At 30.1% G+C, this 24,478-nt stretch overlaps 1 protein-coding gene across 3 annotated transcripts in view; it reads left to right on the forward strand.

The window, feature by feature from the left end:
• LOC118188530 (solute carrier family 12 member 2-like) overlaps window positions 1-24,478 on the forward strand; it is a 325,874-nt gene that overhangs the window by 296,276 nt on the left and 5,120 nt on the right. For all 3 annotated transcript variants that reach the window (XM_085811044.1, XM_085811045.1, XM_085811046.1), the window contains exons 13-20: window positions 2,610-2,765; window positions 2,884-2,983; window positions 7,617-7,731; window positions 7,830-7,964; window positions 9,634-9,740; window positions 15,918-16,117; window positions 17,332-17,601; window positions 19,405-19,519. In XM_085811044.1, the coding sequence (XP_085667170.1) occupies window positions 2,610-2,765; window positions 2,884-2,983; window positions 7,617-7,731; window positions 7,830-7,964; window positions 9,634-9,740; window positions 15,918-16,117; window positions 17,332-17,601; window positions 19,405-19,519 (1,198 nt within the window). The remainder of the gene's footprint in view (window positions 1-2,609; window positions 2,766-2,883; window positions 2,984-7,616; window positions 7,732-7,829; window positions 7,965-9,633; window positions 9,741-15,917; window positions 16,118-17,331; window positions 17,602-19,404; window positions 19,520-24,478) is intronic.

Below are 24,478 nucleotides of genomic sequence, written 5' to 3' on the forward strand. Positions count from 1 at the left end.
AGTTACGAAATTCTCAAATAGCTTTCTTTCATGCTTACTTAGATTTTGTTTTGAGTTTATCTTACAAATAAATATATTGTGAATATGTTAAAATGAACAGATTAAATTCTAAACTTATTTAAACTTAGTATTCTAAACTTAGCTTAATTTAAAATTTTTCTTCATTTTTTATTTTAATACATTATAATGTGCATTAAATAGATGAATAATGCTGTATTAAATATTTTTCAATCTATCTTACACACACATATATATATACTATATAGTGTGTGTATGTGTGCATGACACTTTTCTGTTGTTTTTGCTCCTTGTTTCAAGATTCAAATCTTTAAGACTGAATTGAAATTATGTTCACTGAAATGTATTATTACAAATTTTTTATACATGTGAATAATTTTAGTGAAGTTATATGTAAATTGTATTATCTCTTGTATAATGTAACATGAAAGACATCGGAATGTGAAGCATCTTTGGAAATAGTTTTACAGGTGTAAACTCTATTTAACCCTGAGTTAGATGGCTATCTCGCCAGTCTGGTGAGAGAGTTGCCAATCTGGCAAGATAGTGCCAAGCTGGCAAAAGTTTTGGCAGCTAATTTTTGTTTCACCAAAAGCCCCTAAGCTTGGCAACTATTTGGTGACATTTTGATCTGATCCCTGTGTACCTGTAAACTGGTCTGATCCTTAGATAACTCTAATCATATCCAGCCCTACGTAACTGTAATTGCCTTCCAGCAATTTTTAGAAATCAGAGGTACTGGAAATTTGTTGGCAGACAGGGGAAAACTGCATAAAAGCAGCAAGAGCATTAGTTTTCAGTTTAGCTAAGAGTATGGAGAGTTTTAGAGTATTGAGTTCAGATATTAAGAGATCACCTTGCGAGCTTACACTTTTGAGGCTCTTAGCATCACATTGTGTTCAACATTCTTACTAGTTTGAATTGGTAATTTTTTATTGTGTTGTAACATACTGAGAAGAGCTGTACAAGTACTTTTGTGTAGAAAGTTCCCGAACTGTAAATTGTTGTTAGAAAATCAATTTCCATTACAAACCTGTATATACATAATATAGTATGCTGCAATAAAATGTCACAGTTTTCATAATGCTATTATACTAAACAAAACTTTATAATATTACTGTACCATTAAAAAGTACTACAGTCAAAAGTCGTTAATTCGGACCTCAAAGCTACAAACTTTCTGTGTATGCGCCGTGTTGACGCATGCACATAGGCGTTTACGCGTGCGCTTAAAACCTTTATGGCTGCGAATTTGCATGTGCGCAAGCACATAATACGTTTACGCATGCGCGCTTAATGTATAACGGACGGTATAAGCTAAGCTAAAATTATCTAATTCAGTTAATGTTGCAGATTGCGTTGTTCCTTAATCTTCGAATTGGATCCGGCTTATTATTTTTTGCAGATTGTTAGAGCAATTTTATAAAAGTAAGCTTGAACTTTCGATTATGTCAAATAGAATTTCCGATATATATTTACTAATATGTAAAGGATCTACAAAGCGAAAGTATGTTTTGAAATCCGAAATCTGTTTATCAATTTCAAGCTGCTCTGCGGCAGGGGGGGGGAGAAACGCTGTGGCATGCGATGAATTGGAAGTTGATCTGTCATCACTATCCTTATCTTCAGAGCAGATGTTTTTATTTTATTTGGCTTATAATTCCTTACTAAATGTAGTATTTCATCTCAATGTACTCCGTCTTTGATATGATTTAAATCAAGTTCCTCGTCATTATAATTCGCTTCCGATAGTGAATAAAGCGACAGTGAGGTTATCGAGAACAAAAACATTTCGATTGACAAATTAGTCGGTATTCTCGGCACAGCAATTATAGGACTTGAACAGCGGAACTTTGTAACTAAACAAGAAATTATGTCTGTTTAATAGAATTAAAGAGAAAGTATTGTCACATGAAATGAAGCAACTTAAACAACTTACATTGAAAGAAATATTTAATAAAGTAAACAAACAAATATTAAGCTTTTTCTTTTTGTAAATTTTGGTACCTTTTAGATCATAATTGTTTTTTATTTCATAAATTATGGTTTCATAATTTTAATTTTGTAATTTCTGCATGCCATCTTACCAGATTTAAACTGATGATCTATAATCCGGAAAAATCTATAATCCGGAATCGCCGATTCCGGATTAACGACTTTTGACTGTATAACTTCCAATATTTATTAATCCCACACTGCAACAAAAACTGGATCAAAAGTAACTGTAAATTTCATCTTTGAAAGGAGGGAAGAAAAACAAATAATCAGTTAAACATTACCAATAGGAAGTAGATTTATTTAGTTACTCTCAATAGCTGCAAAATTCTGTTTCTTCATTATTCTAAGGATGTGCAAGGAGGCATCTATCTATCACCAACCCACTTGCTTGAAAATATTAAATAGCCATTCAAAATGTTTTCAGCTCTTAAAATATATTATTTTTATATATATACACCTGCTTTTTAAAAACTTGCATTTTTTTTTCATATATCTATCAAACCTATTTTTCATGCATATTTTTGGATGCCATATTTTGTAATCAAGAAATATCTATATCTACTGACTATGATTTAATCATGTTTGTCTTTTAGGTTTTCGCCCTGCCTTCAGATATTATAGTATGTGGTTAGGCTTCTTGGGAGCTGTCCTTTGTCTACTAGTCATGTTTATTATCAACTGGGTGACATCTCTTATAACCTTTGCAGTTGTCACTTTTTTGTATCTTTGTATATACCACAGAAAACCAGGTAAGATATATATCAAAATTTCACTGTTTTACTTTCTTTGGTGTTAAATGGTTAATGTGGATTATTTAATCTCATTTGAACTTTAGAATGAATCCTTTTTGATGCAGTATCTTTCCAGATGTTAACTGGGGATCTTCTACTCAAGCTCAGACATATTCAATGGCTCTTAATGCCGTCATGAAACTTAACGAAGTTGCAGATCATGTTAAAAATTATAGGTTAGTATAGAACTTTCCAAGCAATTTGTATGATATTTAATTAGTTTTATATATATATAAAAGAATCTTATAAATACAGTAATGGATACAAGGAACTACTCTTATATGCGCCTCCAGTTGCCAAACATTTTTGGCGAGAAACTCCATGCCGCCATATTACTACCTAATTTTTTTTTTTTTTTTTTCTACATTTCGAATTTTAAGCCTAAAATGTCTCCAAAAACCACGTTTTGAAAACACAAGTAAAGCTAAAAACCTGGAACAAAAACAGAAAATTTAGATAGCAAAAACAAAGTTTCTAACGAAAAATATTTGACAAGAATCCATGTACACAGCGATACGTTTTAATTTCAAAAAACATCTACAAATTACATTCTAGTCAGCGAAGGAATCTACGAATTACGCACACCTCGTTTCAGTAAATTAACATAACAACAATAAATTTCAAAGAATACCATGTACAAAGTAAAATCTACGAATTGCACAATTTAGGCATTGCCGACAAATCAACCAAATAAACTAAACTAAATTACAGACAATTCAAAAACAACAATAACAACAGAAATCCATATTAAAAACAATGAACATAACATTTTACAAAATAAAAACAGTAAAATTAAATGCACATACCATAATACATTCCTGAATAAAATTTTGCCAGTCACACAACGTTTCTGAACAAAAGTGCCACAATTTTGTTATATCACATGTCTTTCTCAGATTCAAAATTTTTAAAGTAACGATAAAAACTTGCTCCAAAGTTAGCATACTACACGAAAACCACAACATAAATCTTAAACTCTGCTGACAGCCACATACCTTTACCATGAGAAATGCCCTTCTTCGTCCGAGTTCTCATAGCAGCTCCGCAGTTCGGACTCTGTTTTAAAAGTCCCACAGAAATTCTAAAAATGCACTTCAATCCTCATAAACACACCGGGGACAAAAGACTCGTTATAACTCCAACATCGTACCTTTTAATACTAAATTTACTTTCCACACAATCTAAATTACGCGACTGAAATCTTGCCACCACGTCTAGCATTGCAACATAAGCCATTTCAAAACACGTACAACACGAACCAACAAGCAATTAAACCACTCCAGAATAAGATTTTTCAACGTCAACAGAGTTGCCATACAACACGCAATCACACCAAAAACCAGGGCAGAACACATATTGCCACATTTAGTGAAATTAGGGCGCATATAAGAGTAGAGCCGAATATAATTATTTGAAATTTGATGAAAACAATATTTGGTATGTTTTTCTGAGTAACATTTTGATTTCTGTTTTAGGTAATCAAATTATAATTTAAAAAATTTAATCTGTGTCTTGATACACATATTATTATTAACTGTATCAAGGCCAAGTGAGGAATTTTTAATATGGATTCATGGTATCTTACTGCATGCAAATTTTTATTTGATATTAATAAATTAATATTCTGCTATTAAGCTAACAAAAATTAACCACTGGCTATTAAAAATGCTGCATCCTAATCATGAAATGATACAAATGGCTGCTGAACTATTTGCAGATGAATTCATTGAACTCACTAAAAGTTATCTCCAGAACAAATTTACAACACTGATGAAACTTGTCTTTTCTGGCAATATGTAATGGAAAATTTAGTAAACAGATTGTCCTTTGCCACTAGTCTCATGATACATAATCAATAATGTATAGTGGATGCTGTTAAGCTAGGCTAAAATTATACTTTACTGATTCCAGTCAATATAGTAGATTGCACTGTTCCTTAACTTTCTGATTTGATACAGGATTTTTTGCAGGCTGTTTTTTACAGCGATTTTATGAAAATTAAAGTTTGAACTTTCGATTAAAAGTCAAAAAGAGTTTCTAATTTTTTAGCTGCAACAGGGTCTACAAAGCGAAAGTATGTTTTTATGTCCATTCATCAGGAAAAAAGAACGACCTCGAGCATTTAAAGGGATAAAGAGTTTCCCGTTTTATATCATGCAAGTAAAAGTACATGGATGACTCAATTGTTAATGAATGGTTGGTTTGAAAATCATTTTATACCCAAGGCTCGGCAGAATTTGGTTGTTTCACTGAAGCCTGTGTGATACATGTACGCCTTGATTGGTTTACCTATGACGCAAAAATTGTCCTGATTGTAGGCAACTGTTCGGCTCATACTTAAAATTTTAGTGAAAGGCAATGTATCTATATTATTCTTTCCTCCAAATTGTATGTCCATTATTCAGTCGATAGATATCGAAAGAGTGTGTATGCTGAAAATGCAATAATGAAGTAGAATTTTTAAAATCCATGTTAACCCTTTGCAGTTAGATTAAATTTGGAGATGGGTATCGTACTGATCGGAATTAATTTCTGTCAATAGAGCAGGTATACATAACACGCAAGTTTACGGTGGATAAACAAGATTTAGTTATTCTTTTGTGAACTTTAGATATATCTTTATTCAATACACTAATGTAGTGATATGTTTTTGTATAAAAATTATGTTTTATAATTCTCCTTCGTGTGATACTTTTCAAAACACTCTTCAACATGCAGGCCAGGTTTTCAAGTGCATATATCGCAAAAGTAATTGGTTTGGCGCCTTCCACCCTTAATCTTTCTGTTTGAACATATACTACAATATTTACTTTTTACATTTTCACAATGCCGCAATATGTGCAGTTTTCCATTAAGTCTTTCTTCCTTATCAGAGGTCAATGGTCTTCCTGGTTTTGAATCTGCTCTGTCACAAAAATCACCAGTTGTGCCACCAATTTTCGGACGAACGTAAAATGTGGCATAGGTGTCCTGTTCTCTCTTCTAGCTGAATTTTGGGGAATTATTTTGGAGTATTTTAAACAGAGAGAATGTCCAATTACTGTTAAATACAGTTTATAAAATATTCTTTGGAATTCTACAAAGTATTGTTGAACGTTGTCAATTAATTACGTTAAAGAGACGACTGACTCACCACTGCGTCTTGCATGGCGAGTGCTGGGTCACAATTTTTGTTTAGATTAGATTGCATTATCTCCAATCGATGGAGCACTGTATTGGTTCGGGAATAGGTTCTTTAGGCATTGAGGTTCGTATAGGAAAAGTGTAAACTGATACATGAATGCATACAGTATACGATTCGTATAGTTCCTTGCTGTGGTGGCTGAGAGCAGACAGACGACTGGAACGATAAAAAGGCTTTGGTGGCTGAGTGGACATACGACCTTAAAGGGTTAAATTTCTTGAATAATAGCAAGACTATTCAAAGTTTTTTTTTTATATTTTAGCGTTAAATCTGCTTTGTGGAGAATTCAAGATCATGGAAGGATGCGTCTCCAGATACTTTAAGAATTGCTTGGCATAATTTATTGCCAGTTAGCATATTTCATGGTGAGGACGATAAAGATGATAGCCACAAATGTGAAGGTTTTCGGATATCACAAACCGAAGATTAAATTTTCCAGTTAACGGATTTTTTAAAGAAATGTGGAGAAGTGGTAATAAATGAAGATCATATAACAGAAGTTTTTAAAAGATGGCAAAATGTGTAGTGTGGTAATAGATCCAGAAAATACTGTTACCGATAGTGAAGAAAGTGACAGAGAAGTTATCGAAAATGAAAAAATTTTGATTGACAAGTTAGTTGGAATTCTTGACGCAGCAATTAGGAACTTTGTAACTGAATAATAAAATATATCTGCCTACAGAATTAAAGAGAAAATATTAGCACAAAAAAAGCAACTTAAACAACTTACATTGAAAGAAATATTTAATAAAATAAACAAACAATTATTAAGGTTTTTTTGTAAATTTTGTTACCCTTTAGATTGTAAATGCTTCATTATTTCATAAACCATGTTTTTAATTTTATAATTTCTACATGCCATCTTACAAACTTTAAACTGATGATCTAATATCCGGAAATCTCCCAAATCCGGAATCGCCGAAGTCCCAACGAGTCAGGATCTCACACTTTGTACTGTATATATTGTTTCTTCAGAAATACAAGGGTGGTCAAAGGCATCAAGCTGAAAAAGTAGAATACAGTCACAGCTAATTGGTACACAACTAAGTATCTTCAAAAAGTGAATGTTAGAGGACTGCTTCACCATGACAGAGCATCTTCTCATTCAGCAAGATTAACACTTGAGTTTCAAGTGATCTACCTATGTATGACTCTTGGCTATTTTTTTATCTAAAAAAACTTATGTGAATGTCATTTTCATTTCAAAGATGAAATTGAGGCTATAAATGCTTTTTTTTTCATTGATTCCATTAAATAAATGTCTTGAGGCATTTAATTTTTAGAAAATTTGAATACAGATGTGCATTGATCGTGGAGGAAACTAATTTGAACATTCTAAAATTTTGTTAAGTATAACTTTAAAAACCTGTGTGTGTCTCAAAAATTTCAGATTGAGCTTCCTTATGTCTAAGATTAACTCACCAGCCATTTTTGTAAAGCTATTCACAAAAATGGCTTCCACTCCACTTTTTTCATATCAGTATGAAATATAAATTTTAGTACTAACTATTAATGTGCTTGATTGTCTTAACTGGGCTAATTTCATATATTTTTATTTCCATATTTGTTTTTTATTTATTTTAGTTTCTGATAAACAGAATTATATATAGAATTTTTATTTTTAGGCCTCAATTACTTGTATTGACTGGGCATCCAAGTCATCGTCCAGCCCTTGTGGATTTTAGTTATACTATTACAAAGAAATTGAGTCTGTTAATTTGTGGAAATGTAATTACAAAGGTGTGTTATTGTTTCACTCTTTCTATTAATATTTTTATGTATTCCGAATTCTAAGCTTTGCTTTATAAATGATTTACTGTACACTATTTCTTCTTTAGGAGCATTTGAGTCACAAAACTAGAACAGGAATGTTAGAAATGGGTCACAAATACTTGAGGTATCGAAGTATCAAAGCTTTTTACAGTGCAGTGGAAGACCAATCTTTTTCTCGGGGTGTATCTTCATTGATTCAGGTGTGTATCTTGTAATATACTTTGAGTTTAATTATTTAAACTGTGTGGTTAATATTAATTAAGCATTAGTACTGAGATGTATTAAAAGTTAAATATTTTTATGTAATATTAACATATAAAAAAACAGATTAATCTTATGTTTAATTCTAAAATATATAATTAGTTAACCCTCTGAAGAATATAACTGTTAGACAACATCAGTCTATATTAGTGATGGACAAACTTCTTTAACATCAGTCTATATTAGTAGGCCAAAAAACAAAAGAAAAAATTTGTGGGCCAATGTAATTTATTCTAAAAGTTAAGAAAGAGAGTACAAATATTAATGTGACTAATAAAACTGCAACTGCATTTTTAAAAGTTCCTTAAATTCTTTTTCAAACTGCGATGTACTAATTCTGTAACGTGTTGCTAAATGCTCATCTGTCAGTCTATTTCTGATAGATTTCTTCGTATTAGAAATAGATCTATTCTTCCTAACATTCATGACAGAAAACATCATATATATAAGATTAAGCAAACGTAGTGCTAATTTTCTGGGTGTGAGATATTAATTTTGGGAAACTTACTTTCAATAATGATTTGTAAAACTGTGATTTTGGAACACTGAGAAACAACTACTTACGATGATAAGCTGCAGGTCTGGCCTCACTGCTTCATAATTTACACTGAAAGGCCGAAATTCAGTTTTCCCATGTCATCTTCAGAGAAAAAGAGTGCCTTTGTTCATTTAGGAAGATTATCAATAAATATCGTATTCTGAGAAATTTTCAAGAGGCGATATGAGTCTTGTTATACTTGTCTATGACAATGCCACAAGAGAAAGGCACTGCACAAAGCTTAAAATGTGCAGTGTAAATGGCACTGAAATGAGATAACAGATCTTTTCTACTTGAACTCATTCATGTGAAATGTTCTTTCTATTTTGTCACAAGCTCTGTAATATTTAATATAAAGTATTATATAACATATAGCAATTTAAATATTTTTTTAATTTGCACCGGGTTGGATAGATCCTTCAGGTGGTCCACAGGCTGTAAAGGTTTGCTGTAGTTTGCCATCCCTGGTCTACATGGTAATACAGAATTTTGTCAGTATACTATCAAGTTTTACTTTTTGATGAAGGTAATGAATGGTGTATAAAAGTAGTAATCAGAAATTTTGTAATAAGTGTAATATTATAAGACTTTTAAGAAGTGTCTTTTATTACTTGTAGTAGTAAAGGTTTATAACATTTGTTACAAAATATTATTATGAAGGAGCGGTTGTGTTTAATTGATTCTACATTATAAAATATTATTACTAATAAGCAGCATACTTTTATAATGCAGAAGTTCAGTTAAAGATGTTGGGTTTGTTGATCAACAACTTCCTGTTTTGCCAAGACCTTTTACTTTTTTTTAATTATGAATTTTTATGAATTATGAGAAATTTAATCATGAATTTTGAGAATATTTAATTTAAATACTGCATTTTATTACATTTTTAGTTGCAAATTATAGCAACATTATAATGACTATTTTAAATTAAATTATATGATAATGGTGCCAAACCTGAGGCAAAATGTTATGATATTCTTTAAAATATCATAAATCATTTACATTACTTAACTAGAAAACTTCTGTTAATAAGTATATATGTATTACATTTTAATCCAATATATTTATAGGTTGCTGGAATGGGAAAACTGAGACCCAATATGATACTAATGGGATATAAAAACAATTGGGAAAGTTGTGCTCATGATGAAGTCCAAGAATATTTTAATGTCATTCAGTAGGTCAATTTCTGAAATTATAATTTGTTAATTAATATTTTTATTTATTATATTTCATTTACATATTTTTGTGTTTTTTCTAATTCCTAATTTTTGTTTCATCACTAAAATATGAAATTAAATTTTTCAGTTTTTCGAGTTTACTGCTTAGGTGTATCTAATTAAATGGCTAACATTTCTGAAATAAAAGTCACATGAAAGAAAACTTTCAAATATATCTGCTCTGAAAGCATAATAAATTTCTCTATTTCAAAACCATAACTTATTATAGCATCCATAATTAATATTAGGGCTTAATATCTAAAATTAGAAGAACTACAACCTTGTGAAAGGCTGTCAGGAAAAACAGCAAAAATAAATAAATAAATAAAATAACTACAGAAATAATTAATAATGAAAATAATTAAATAATTAAAATTCAGTAAACTATAAAGAGGTAAACAAAAATTTAATAAATAATGTTGGATTACTCATACATTATTGAATAATAAAATAAAGTACCGGACCCCATCTTTTTTAGGATTTAGGTTAGAATTACAATTTTATTCAAAACCAAAGAAGAGAATTATAAGAAATAGCAGAACTGGGCTTCATCTGAAATAAATAAAATGTACTGCTAGCTCAAGGGGTGATAGAACAAAAGATCTGCTTCTTCCCCCCAATACAAGCAATAAAAGAAGGCAAAAGAGTTAAAGTGTCACTAATGAGAATAGAGAGAATATTAAAAACAGAATTTGAATATAGAAGAAAATTTTAGCAGAGAAGTGTAGGTATGAAAATAAAGAGAAAAGAGTACAACATTTTCTGACCATGATCCCCTGTCATTATAATTCCACTTATCAAGCAGAATATGACAGAGAAAAAATTTTCCCCCAAATCATTTGTGCAGCAGTAGATTGGCTAATTCGATTTCCTGTGACAGCCTAAAGTTCTAAAACTAAATCACTTATAGGTTTCTTTGAGCCCACAACGATGGAAAAGGGTCTTCTGATGCAGCTGTTCTCTTGATCACCCTTGAACAGGCTTTCTATCAACTGATCCAGTGCTTGAAAAGCAGTTTCAACCACTTGATATGTCAATTTGAGGAATATTCAAATCTTGGTGATCTCCATTTGTGTTTGACCTCCCTCGATTTCTACCAATTATTTGCCACTTTTGATCTTCACTTAAATAATGCCTTTAAGCCATAACTACTGAATGCTGACAATTTTCAGAAACCACATTAACTTTAAATGGCATTACAGACTGGAAATTCAACATGCATCCATTTTGTACCTCATTGTCAGTCATCGAATTGGCACTAACGTATGTGCTGAAGTGCAATTTTGTGTTCAGTTGTATTTGATTAACATAAATAATTACAGCTTTTGGCATTGGTTGGAACATGAACTTAGGGAGCAAATTTTCTCTCATTATCTTTTAATTTTGATGACAAGTGTACGTATATTTCTTTTGCTTCAAAACAGTGAGTGAAATAAATTTTTGTAATATTCTTGGTTATTTCATAGTAAATACATGAAATAAATCAGTTACTCATGCTTAATTTTGTAGCTAGTTATAAAATTCCATGATAACACATGGTCATCGAAATTGCTCCACTTTGGTTTTGGAAAGTCAGAAATTGAAAATTGAATTTCAACAGTAACCCTGTATATATTATTCAGTCGTCATCTTTGTAATTAATTTGTAATTTTATTAATATAAAGGTATTGCTGAATTGATATATTGCAATTCTATCCTTCTTTATATCCTTTCTTCAGATTTACACTGTCCAATAATTTTGAACAGAGTAAATCCATTATGCAAACTGGTAATCGGCATCACCTAATAATTAGGGGGGAGCTGTGAAATTTTTTAAAAAGTTAGTGTGAGCGATAAAAGTTATAAAAATGTTAACATTTTATCTTATGAAACCAAAATATCAAATTTTGATTTAAATGTCTTAGATTTTACAAAAATAGAACATACAAAGTTCATGCATGTAAAAATTATGTTAATTTTATTAACAGTTAAATTTTGAGTTAAACTTCCTTTCCTATCACTTCTTAATTTCAACTTACCACTTCCAGCCAGAACGTAGTTTTAGTATCGTGTGAATGCTAATGAGGAAGAGCGGTATTTAACCACGACGTGTTACTGTCTTAGTGAGAGAGTAGCCTAAAAAGACAGACGCTTGCTACTAGCCAGAATATCTGGTATCTGTCTCATTAAGACAGTAGAACTTCGAGGTTAAATACCGCTCTTCCTCATTAGCATTCAGACGGGATTCTAAAACTACGATCTGGTCGGAAGTGGTAAGGTGAAATTAAGAAGCGATAAGAAAGGAAGTTTAACTCAAAATTTAAATGTTAATAAAATTAACATAATCCTTACATGCATAAACAAATGCTTAAAATTACTGTACCCGCGTATAAGTCGAGATATTTTGGACAAAAAAAAAAGACTTCAAAGTGGAGGGCTCGACTTATACGCGGGGCCATAAAAAATTAAAAGAATCGGAAGTTCAAAAATTTCTTTATATAATGCAGTTGTTTTCTTCCCGCACTCAAATTGGACAACTTATCAAATAAGTCACTTACTTGAAGTAATTTCATGACTTAAATTATGTGACGAACTAATCACAGAGTTTCATACTTTAACTAGAGTAAATTTCGATTAAACCAAAGAATTTTCGGCCCCCGAACAACCGATCAGTATCGAGCAATAAAAAAGTTTCGCCAACACACCAAGAAAAGAGAAATGCAGATAGTTTTTACGTACGTATAAGTCTTTATAATAGTTATTGTTCATTCAGGAAATACTTTTGTTAACAGGTGTACATGTCAAAATTTAAAAAAATAGCCCACGCAATAACTGAACAGTTTTGAATATTTCTTTTAACTTTTAAAAAGGGAAAATTCAGATAGATTTTACGTACGCGAATCTTTTCCGGAATAAATTCTAGAAGGTTTCTATATGCGATCATTTTTCCCAAATTATCCTGCGTTTTAGATATGTTGGCGAAGCTTTTGCCTGCTGAATGCTGATTGGTTGTTCGGGGGCAGAAAACTCTTTGGTTTAACGTCCAGATTCGACGGCTTCTTTGCTAGAATCACGTGCCCCACTGTTAAATCTTACTCGCTCTTGTCAGTACGTTTTTGTTTCCCTTCTTGTTTCTGTTGATATGGCTGATTTATTGGTAGTTAAACAGAAACGTCAGTCATACGCTGCTCCCAGAAAAGCTAATTTTCCAGAACTCGAAAATGACTTGTATGCTTGGGGTTTTAGAGTGCTGGCAGAATGATTTCATTGTCACTAGAACTGGCATACGTTTACGAGCAATGAAGCTTGCAAAAGAAGAAAAGTATGGTGTTCCAAACACGTTTCGTGCATCAACATATTGGTGCACTAAATTTATGAATTGCCATGGTTTGTGTTTACGCCAACGCACCAAACTGGCGCAAAAGTTACCATCTGATTTGGAAACAAAGGTTATGGAGTTTCAAAAATACATTATCGATGTAAGAAAAAGGATTTCTTTTGAACTTTCCCAAATAGGGAATATGGAAGAAAACCCCATGTGTTTCGATCTACCAGAAAATAAAACAATTGACTGCAAGGTGAAAAAAGCATTTTGATAAAAATGAACCGGGCATGAAAAAACCCATTTTAGGGTCGTTCTTCCGTGCTTGGCCGACGGCAGTAAGCTTCGTCCATTGATCATTTTTAAAAGAAAAACTTTACCGAAAAACGTTGTGTTTCCATCATGTGTGCTGGTTCGCGCCCATGAAAAGGGATGGATGGATGCTGACAGAACAGTCGATTGGCTTAAAAATGTGTGGGATAAAAGACCGGGAGCAGCTTTCAAAAAAACCTTCTCTTTTAGTATACGATTCTTTTCGTGGACACTTTTCTGAAGAAGTGACAAAACACCTAAAAACGACTGTGGCCGTAATTCCGGGAGGATTGACATCTGTCATTCAACCCCTACATGTCTGCCTCAATAAGCCCTTCAAAGTAAATGTTAGAAAATATTGGGCAGAGTGGATTAGTTCCAGTTGACCAACATTTACAAAGGGAGGCAACATTAAAAAGCCCAATATTACATTAATTGCTCAGTGGGTTAAAGATGCTTGGAACGAAATACCCTCTGAAATGATTATAAAATCATTTAAAAAATGTTGTATTAGCAACGAACTAGACGGCACGAAAGATGATGCTGTTTTTGAAAGTGAAAATGACGACGAAGGCTCTAGTAGTGATTGTAACAGTACGGAGTTCGAGACTGAAAATATGTATGATGACGAGCCAATGACGACAGAAGAGTTCTATGAAATGTTTGGCGAATCTGACCATTAAACGGACGTTAAAGGATTTTGATTTTGTTTATTTACCAAAGTATTTTTTATCGTATATTTACTTTTTTTATCTCAGATGATTTTGAATAAATGTAGTACTTAAAAAAAAAATTTCGAAGTTTCTCGATCGATTTCGGAAGTGGGGGGTCGACTTATACACGGGTTTCTTATTTCCTACGAATTTTTTATGTCAAAGTGGGGAGGGGGGTGGAGCAGGTCGACTTATGTGCGGGTATATACGGTATTCATGCTTTTTTTGTCCAAAATGGGACATAAAATAAGAGCAGATTTAATTATGTAGTATAATTTATGCCAGAAACTGCTACACATTATTTCCTTCTTCATTCACCTCAGTTGATATTCTAGGATAGCAGTTCTCAATCTGTTTTGTCTCATGCATCCTTTTCACCATTACCAGAAGATCATCCCCCCTCCTTCCTTCCCAAAATTTGAAATATATATATATATTATTTAGATTTAAAATTTTTTAACATGTTTTATAAATTAAACCAAAAATATATAGAAAATGTTGATAAGTACCAAAATTGAATAAAAGTAGTTATTTATATTCGTAAATTAAAACTAAATACTTTATTATAGGCTAAATAAAAGGCTGACCACATAAACTTCTGTAACTATAAAATTCCCTCTTCTGGTTGAGAACTCCTTTTCTATTAGGTTCTGAGGCCAAATAACAATTTTTCACTGAAGTTTTTACATAAAATTTAGAATAATGTGCTCTTAAAGTTATCTATTTTAAGGACATTGTTATTAAATCTGAAAAATGTTGTCCAATTTAAGATCTTTTAGAAATTCTGTTTGTTGAGCTGAAAGCTCATTCATGCTTCTTTAATGCTCTTAACATATTCTCTATACAAACATTAGCTTTCTTTACGTTATCAGGAATTTTATTACACAGTTTTCCTGTTAAAGCTATCTCAATGCACTCCCCAAAATAATTAATTTTTATTTCATGCTTTAATGTAAAATTTAATTTTGTTTAAAGTATGACTATGATGTGCAAGCCATGTGCTTTTCTTGAAATAAATAAACAGGTAAACTAAAAGAACAAAAAAATCACAAATGAGAGATAAATTTAATAACAGCGTGCATAAGCCTGTTAAATCTCACCACTACTTACAATCATTTTCTCTAGGACAACCATCTCAATAGAAGGCAAAGTTGTCTAGAACCATGGGTGACTGTCTTAGAAAGGTTCACTATATTGAATGCATTATTTATATGTAATATATAGAATGAATATATATTTCTATATATTTATATACAGCCTTAAAATTCCACTTCCATGGATTTTCTTCAATATTTTTGTATCATAGAAGTTGGGTTTCTTGTTGGAAAAATAAAATTAGAGTAATGAATTCTTATTTAAATGTATTATTATACATTTTAATGAAAATAATTATTTCTGTCTAACTATTTATTGAAATTAGTTAGTATATATAAATATGATTTAGATACTTTTAATTATTACCATTTAAACCTTACTTCAACATAATTTTCTGAGGAATTAATATCAAATTTTGGTTTTAACTAATTAGTGAATAAATTTTCATAACTACTTAAGTACAGGCCATCTCGAAAATTTATTTTCATGTTCTTGGTGCCCATTAATCATGGTTTTAGGCATCAATGAAAAATAAGTTTTTGCTTTAATTGAAAGTAACATAATTCTTCATTAAATCTATCTCTGTGTAGACCAAATTTGTAATAGAATTATCATTATAAAATGAATAATTATTATTTCATTCCAGTAAAATATTTCATGTAATTGTATATTTTTTTAGTGTGTTAATGTAGAATTTTTATTTTCATCATCAGTGATGCTTTAGATATGCATATGGCTATTGGAATACTGAGGCTACCAGAAGGCATGGATTACTCAAAATATGCTCCGCACTTAGAACAACTTGCAAAACTATCAAAGAAAGAAAAGAAAATTTGTGTGAAAATGACATCAGAACTTAAAAAAGATAATGATGGAATGTTTAGAAATAAATCTTGTTCTGAATTATCAGAAGGTAACACTTGCAAGTATTTTTTAATGTTAACGAAATTTGATTGTGAATTATTCATTACTTCTATTTCTTAGTTATTGCATAAAATTAAAAACATAAAATGTATAGATATTACAGCTTTGCAGCATATTAATGCAGTTTTTTTTCCCTTAATTACACTTAGAACTGTGTCAATTTTAAAAAACATATGTTAATTTTTTTTCTAAGTATGTAGTATTAGAGCTCATTAATAAAATACTTGCCTAAGTTTATTGTAAAATTTAAAGCATTACTTTTAATTTTATGCCTGAAAATTATCAATTCTCCCTCCTTAGCATGCCATACAATGCATAAATCTAGCATGCCAATAAAAAATATGGTTTGGGAATTTAGAAAAAAATAATACAAATGTTTTAAAGAGCAAATCCATTTTGATCGAACGAAAAAGTTCCATGTAGTTGTCAAAGTTTATATTAATTAAATTTTATTAATTAAATATATATTAATTAAATTTTAATGCTTTTATTCTATTTATGTAAAATGAAAAATGACCTGAAAATTTATGCAGTTCTACTTTTCAGAAGTCCATACTTATTTATTAAAGATTCATAATTTTTCTTACGTATATTTTGATATTATTGTACAATTTCAAATATGTTTTCTGAAACAAATTTCTGAGATCTTTATTTATTTCTACTTTTATTAGAAGTAGATTTTTCAATTTTCTATTTTTATCCTTATGATCCATCATGTTATCTATTGCTTAAAAAATTTCATAATAAAAATTGTTTCGTTCTGTGTTATATTAAAGCAGAGTGGTTTTTAACATGTATGGGAATTTTACTTAGACAAAACTTCTATTGAGATTAGCTAATTTTAATTTAAATATTAAATTATGAATATTCAATTCTATACAAATAAAAGATCAATTATTGCTGCGAATTAATTAATTTTTTGGATTAATAAATATTTTTTCATGTTTTTAGATACTTGTACTTAATTTACATATGCTTTCTGAATTTGAATGATATTGCAAATTAATTTGCAGCAATAATTGATCTTTTATTTGTATACAATTGAACTTTCATAATTTAATATTTAAATTTAAAATAGTTTTATATGAATAGAGAATGTTTGTTAAATTCAAATTCCATTCCTTATAGCAATGCCACTAGAGAATTATTTAATTTTAATTTAACTTTACCTTTATATATATATATATATTGTTTTACCTATAGTTTCTGTTGCATCATGCGCTCTGGACAGTTCACGAGAAAGCTCTCCACCATCTTCTCCCTGTACAGTTCGTTCACTAAATGGGAATGTAAGTTCAGATCCACATGGTCAAGTAAACTTTGGATTTATTGAAAGTCCTGATAATACAGGTCTTGAAGCTAAAGAAACTCTAGCACCAATAATTCCAGATGAAGTAAAACTTTCTGCTACTCAATTTCAACGAAAGCAAAAGAAAGGATATATAGATGTGTGGTGGCTGTATGATGATGGAGGTATAATTATTTTCATATCATCTTTGTTGTGTATTATGAAATATCATTTTACAGAAATAGATCCATCTTTTGTGTAAAGTTTTTATATTAGATAATTTACTTTTTCTTTCTATTAGGAATTGTCTCTCACTAGGGTTCTCTAAATAAGCAGCAGGCTATGAAATAACAGTTTCCTTTAGGAGTTAAACTAAAATATCAAATAATTGTGTAAAACTAATGGGGGATTGCCCAAGTTTAAATAAATTATATTGCTAGAAAGAAATAAAATCTTCATTATGAGAAGCATTATTGAAATAAATTTACATGAGTACTTTACTGATAATCTTAAACTATGTAACATGCAATAAATTTTTGTAACTAACATTTGTGAGTATATTTGATTGAAATGAAGAGTGAATCTTTAAAAGTTTAATTTTAATCCTAACTTTATTTATTATATCAATTTATTAAATTTATACCTGTGGTCATGATTAGTTTTAAAAAAAGAGTTTTTTTAGTATTCTGTAGACTGGAAAAAATCATTTAAAATATAAAAATGAAATAGCATTAAAATTATGGATTAAGTACTCTTTTTTATGGTTAAACACTCAGTAGTTACTTGCCTAAGGAAGATGTGTGCATGAAGTTCCTAAGATTAAGTAATCTCACATTTACATTAGATACAGGGAAATCATAAAATCCTCATGCAGTGAACCTGTTCATTTGTTGGATGCAAATCTGAAATGAATTACCAGTGAACACATTTATCCACTCAGTACTGGTGGACCTTTAAAAGATGATGATGTGTGCAACTATAACAGCTTGAAAATTCAAGAATTTGCTTTAAATTCACATTCCATTACCTAATATACTGACTTATTACAAGTTTCCGGTTGGAATTTACCTGTATATTAATTATTCATTAAAGCAAACAAACTTCTATGGATTCATAATACAATAAAAAGAATTAATCAAAAGATGTAAAAAATAGTTATGTATTCTAAAAGTTTTAAGGATCAGCACTTAAGTAATGATAAAGCTGATAAAATCTTTGAATGCTGGTAATTTTGTCTTTTGAAGATTAAATGGCACATGCAGTGTTAACATAATAAATAAAATATTGTTGTTATATATGCTAAACAATGTAGATAATGCACTCATTTGGAAGCTTTTGAAGGCAGTATGTCTGTGAAAATTGTTTTTAGCTTACACTGCAGCAACTGAGTGAAAGGAAATGAATAAGGAGAAAATTATTTCATTTGAATTCTAGATGATGTAGCAAATGAGTCATTTGCAAAAGCTTCCACTTTAAATGCAAGTTTTCTGTGTAGTTTAGTATGTATAGCATTACTGTATTTTTCATTTTATCCTTCATTTAACATTCTGTTATTTTCCTAACAAGCATGAATTGTAAATGTGAATCTGTGTTATTTAGTAAATCCTGTACACAAGTCACATTGTCTGAAATAAATTTTCTTTGCTTTTCCATAATTAGTAACTTTTTCCCAGCAATGATAAAATGTAAATGTGAATGGTTTACATACATAATGAAGAGATGAAAAAAAGCAATAAATATATAAAACCACTCATATATGTGTTATTTTATGTGCAATTTGTACTAACTTTTTTCCTCCTTTAAGAAGTTTCACTTAACATTAAAAAAAAAAAAAAAAAAAAAAAAACTATGCTCTGAACAAATCAGTTAATAGGAAAACAGATCAATTCATGGGATATATTTTATATTCTGTTTTTAACTTAAATGCAGCACAACTCAAGATAAAGGTATTAAATTTTTACACTTTTTTCCTTTTTTAATTCTTTTAGGACTTACCATGCTTATTCCTCATATATTATCAACCAGATCCCAATGGAGCAACTGTAAATTAAGAATATTTGCTTTAGCTAATAAGAAAGATGAATTAGACAGAGAACAGCGCAAGTAAGATAATGAATTTTTTATATTTGTTATATATTTTTACTCAGTATTTTCAGTTTAAAATCTATATATATTTATGTTAATTTTAGGCAATTTATTTAGACACACACATATATATAGAGAGAGAGAGATTGGTAGGTAGATATGTGTATCAAAATACACTAAAAAAATCATGTACTTTCAGTGAAATATACGTATATATACATATAACTACATAATGAAATCCTACATAACTTCAACAAATAATATCCAATCATTTCAGATCACTCATTGAAAATATACCTTGCAATGAAAATAACAAAACATTATTTCATGTAATTCATTAATTGTGGTTAGTTTTTTAATGTAGTTATTTATCTAGTTAGGATAATTACTGTTAGTTAGTAAAAGAAACACCAGATATCATAAAAAGCAATATGAAAACATGATTTGATTTATTCCTTTCATTTTAGTCAAAAGAATGTTTAAGCTCAGCATACATTATAGTGTGCAGCACATGAAAATTATGTTAAGATTTTATTATTTAGCATGTTTTTAGGATAATAAACACAATACAGTTACATTCAAAAAAAATTTTAATTATTATTTTTAAAATTTTGTAAAGCAGAACCATTGTTAAGATTAATCAAGAGCAAACTTTGCATAGTTTGAAGGAAATATCTCATCTGAAGATTTAAGAAAAGAGACTAATATCCCTGCCCCATCTACAAGCTCAAGAATTATAGAAATCAATGAGTGTTTGTAAAAATTAAGAAAAGGAAGAAAATTTTGGTATTTTAAGGCAAAAGGGAATGATACAGAAAGTTTCCTGCAGATTCTCCTATAGTTCTATAGTCCTTCAAGAAATTACAAAAAGACATTGTTTGTTGTAAAAGTAGAATATGAAGGTTATATCTGTACAGTTAGATTCATGCAAAATTGAAAAATCATGGAAATGGACAAAGACATATTAATAGTGAATTATTTCATTAGAAGACATATTAAGTCACATTAATGAGCCAAAATGAGAATTAAATACAGTACAAAGTCCGTAAACCGGACTCGTCGGGACTTCGGCGGTTCCTGATTAGGGGTTTTCCCGCATTATAGATCATCAATTTAAATTTGGTAAGATGGCAGGCAGATATAATACAGTTAAAAATATGAAACCGTAATTTATGGAATAAAGAGCAGTTATGATCTAAAGGGTATCAAAATTTACACAAAAAAAACCAAAAAAAGTGCTTAATATTTATTTGTTTACTTTAGTAAACGTTTCTATCAATGTAAGTTGTTTATGTTGCTTCGTTTTTTTGTGCTAATACTTTCTCTTTAATTCTATAAACAGACATAATATCTTGTTCAGTTACAAAGTTCCACTGTTCAAGTCCTGTAATTTGCTGTGTCGAGAATACCGACTAACTTGTCAATCGAAATTTTTTCGTTTTCAATAAATTCTCTGTTATTTTTTTTCATGGGTAAACACTTTACTGACTTTATGCGCATGCGTAGCAGACGCGCGCATCAAATGCGCATGCGTAAACGCATTACGCACATGCTTAAGTTTGTGGCTTTGAGGTCCGAATTATAGATCATTCCGGATAATGGACATCCGGATTTGACTGAAAGAGACTTTGTACTGTAATCTAAACTGAAATCTCCCAAGTTACAGAGCTGTTTAAGTTTTGAATAAAACTCTTATCAATTCTGAGAGCAGTCAGACACAGGTACCTCTTCTTCAGGAATTTTTTTTTCCTAAAATAGGAGAAGCAGCAACTGATTTTTTTAACAAAAGTAATGAGAAGAGTAATGTGAGCATGAATGTAGTGCCGTCTGTCAAGAAAAATAGTATTGAAATTTGGAAAACTTAGGTTATCAAATTCTGAAAGTGTTAGGAAGGACTGGATTGAACTAGCATCATTAGCTTGAGAAAGTAAATTTTGAGATAATGAGAAACTCTTCAGGGAAATTTAGCTCCATTTGATTGCAAAATCAAAGTCAAAATTGTGAATATATTTTTAAGTATGACTAGCTATCAAAGATTTGTTTATTTCTCCTTTTTGCATATTAGATTCATGTTCCTCGATGGAAACTTTTAATGCTGCTTAGTTTGGCCATTGTATAACAATTCTATCTTGATAAATAATTAAAATCAGAGATAGAATCTTTGAAAATTAAAAAAAAAGAAAATTTTATTGATAGTTGAAAAAATTACTTGAAAGTTTAACTTCAATGTCAATGATTTTACAGCTGATGGAAGCATGAAATGGAATAACGACAATGTTATTATGGGTGTTTCAATTAGTGAATTGTCTTTTCAGATAAACTGAACAATTATTAAGAGCTTGATTAATGACTGTGGAAAAAAAAATCCTTCATCAATTGTCACTAATTTCAAATAATTAATGTCATGAGAAAGTCGAGTTTCTGTTGAATAAGCTTTGAGAGTATATGTAAGGAATAGTAAAAGGTCAATTAATTTGACCTCAAAATAATGCTTGCATTTGTCATCGAGTAATGGACTGAAGATATTAGCTACAGCTATATTTTCAGTTTGCTATTAGTATTTAGTTTGGAAATAAAACGGGTGAAATTTTTTCGAAAAACTTATCTTTTAGGCTGTGCATTCAGTATCTTTCAGTATCTTGATAGCACACTCATATTTTTTGATAGCAATAAAAAAGATTTAACCAAGATTTTGTCCATTATGAATTTAATTGATACAGCCATCCGTTTCACCTCCAAAATTGAATCTGATAATTATCTGCCTTTCTTTTGCATTTTAATTATTCACAATGAATTTAATTTCAACACTATTGTTTACTGTGAAAATGTCTGCCCGCCTCTCCATACTAAATCATCCATCCTACTAAATGCAGAATGGTTCTTTTTACTTTTCTGCATATTGTGCTCTCAAGAGTTTATTTATTTCAAAACCTTTGCTCTTTCATGAGCTCATTTATTACTGAGTTTCTGAGTACACGGTCATAAATAAAGCCTTATTTGTTTTCCTTCTTCTTGTCATCAATAAAGACATAACACTATTAGAAATAACTGTAATTTTTGTTGTTATTCTATTTCATCTTCCCCCCCCCAGTTATAAAATCATTCGGATTCTCTAGAAGTTCCAACTTTCATGGCATTTTCTCACCTATCAGTAAAATTCATTGTTTGGTTCTCAAGAATCCACCCACTACTGTATATAAGCACCTGTCACTCTTCCCAAGCTTCTGAAGATAAGGAACTGTCTAATCACCCTCAAAACTGATACAGTTGTATTCAAAACCTATGTCAAAATGTTTTTTTTTTTTTTTTTTTCTCTTAATTTTAAATTTTACACTTTTTGTGGTGAGATTTTCTTCCATTTGATTTTTCTCTCAAAATTTTGAGTTTCTAGTAGGCATGTCTTGTTAATAAGAAACCTTAACGTGATCAAAAAAAATTTAATGGATTTTTAATTTTTGGAACTCTTAAAGAAAATGTTGGTTTAGAATATTTTTAACAGTTTAATGATTAAAAAAAAAAAATTTTTTTTATTTTATTTATTTATTATCTTTTGTTATTTTATTCAAATAGTGTATGGCAAAGTTTTTCATTAATTAAAAATATTTCTTAAACATACCCCTCATCAATGAAGTCTTAAGTGGTCACTTTCAAAGGTGGTTTTTTTTTTTTTTTTTTTTTTTTTTGTGCGTGTGTGTGTGTGTGTAGCGCCTTAAGGAGAAATTCATACATAGAAAATAGATGCAACAATTCAAAATATCCTATTCTATTTTGATCCATTGTTTCGCAAGACAGGAATTGATTAAAAAATTAAATAAAAATTAGTTTTTGTTATGATTATGTTCTTTTGTATCCTAAGTAATCATTCATGCAATTAAAAAAAATTAAAGTTACACATAAATGGCAAAATCACAGCCATTTTGCTCAAGAAAATGCTAATTTTTCATGCCAAGTGGATGATACCTATACATGTATTTTAACTTTTTTTTATAAGCTGTCAAAACGAATATTTAGAAGTTTAGTTCAAATATGTTGACATTTTAGTTTTAAAACTGTACATTTTTTTAAAGAAAAACCAACATAAATTAAAATTGATTGCAGAAACTTTATTTCAGAATATTTTATTATCTATTTTAAATATAATCAAAGAATTTATATGATGGGTAAGTGTGAAAACTGATAATAAATAAACAGTTAGAATAATGAATTGCATAGTAACTTTAATTTACTATTAGTATAGACATTATTACAATTAGTTACTGCATTAAGTTGTTAATATAATTTGATTGCATTTTAATCATCAAAATCTAAAACTGATGAAAATCAATTATCTAAAACTGATGCCAATTGAAATTGCAGATTGGTGGATATGAATCAAGCTGGTTAAAAACTGGCTAGGTACACCTATGTCCTTTATCACAGTTTCTCTACAGATTTCACATTTCATGTGATTTCAGTAATGTATTACTTCATTTATATCAAAAGAATTGAGAAAATAAAAGAAATGCTTAACAGAAGGAGAATAAGAACAATAAAATGTCCCCCCCCCCATCTGTAGAAACTGCAGTATGCGAAGTCCGTTAGTCATTTTTTTTTAATCGATCAGCTACAATTAAATAAATAATATTGAAAAACAAAATTAAGGAACATTTTAAAATAACTATATTTCACATGAAAGATATGAATTTCTTAGTGGGATTGCATATAACTTTGAATGTCTACTTGCTCACAAGCAGCTGAGTAGTAAAGTCAATTAACACTGCTCGTTCAGTTTGAAGTTCAAATCCTATGTATGGGTTGGCTGCATGGGTGTTTTCTCCATGTATAACTTGTTTCTCCATGTATTCTTGTATATGAGCCAGTTTCCCTTAGAAAGTCCTCCACGAAGGCATCCCTCTCCTTTCCCGTATAGCACTTGAGTGATTTGCTATAATCAAATAAACCAAACCAAACTACTTGCTCACAGGATTATTGTTGTAG

The sequence above is a fragment of the Stegodyphus dumicola genome, chromosome 2 (assembly GCF_044657685.1).
Source record: "Stegodyphus dumicola isolate Sdum_Otavi_A_Nest chromosome 2, ASM4465768v1".
Lineage (NCBI taxonomy): Eukaryota > Metazoa > Arthropoda > Arachnida > Araneae > Eresidae > Stegodyphus > Stegodyphus dumicola.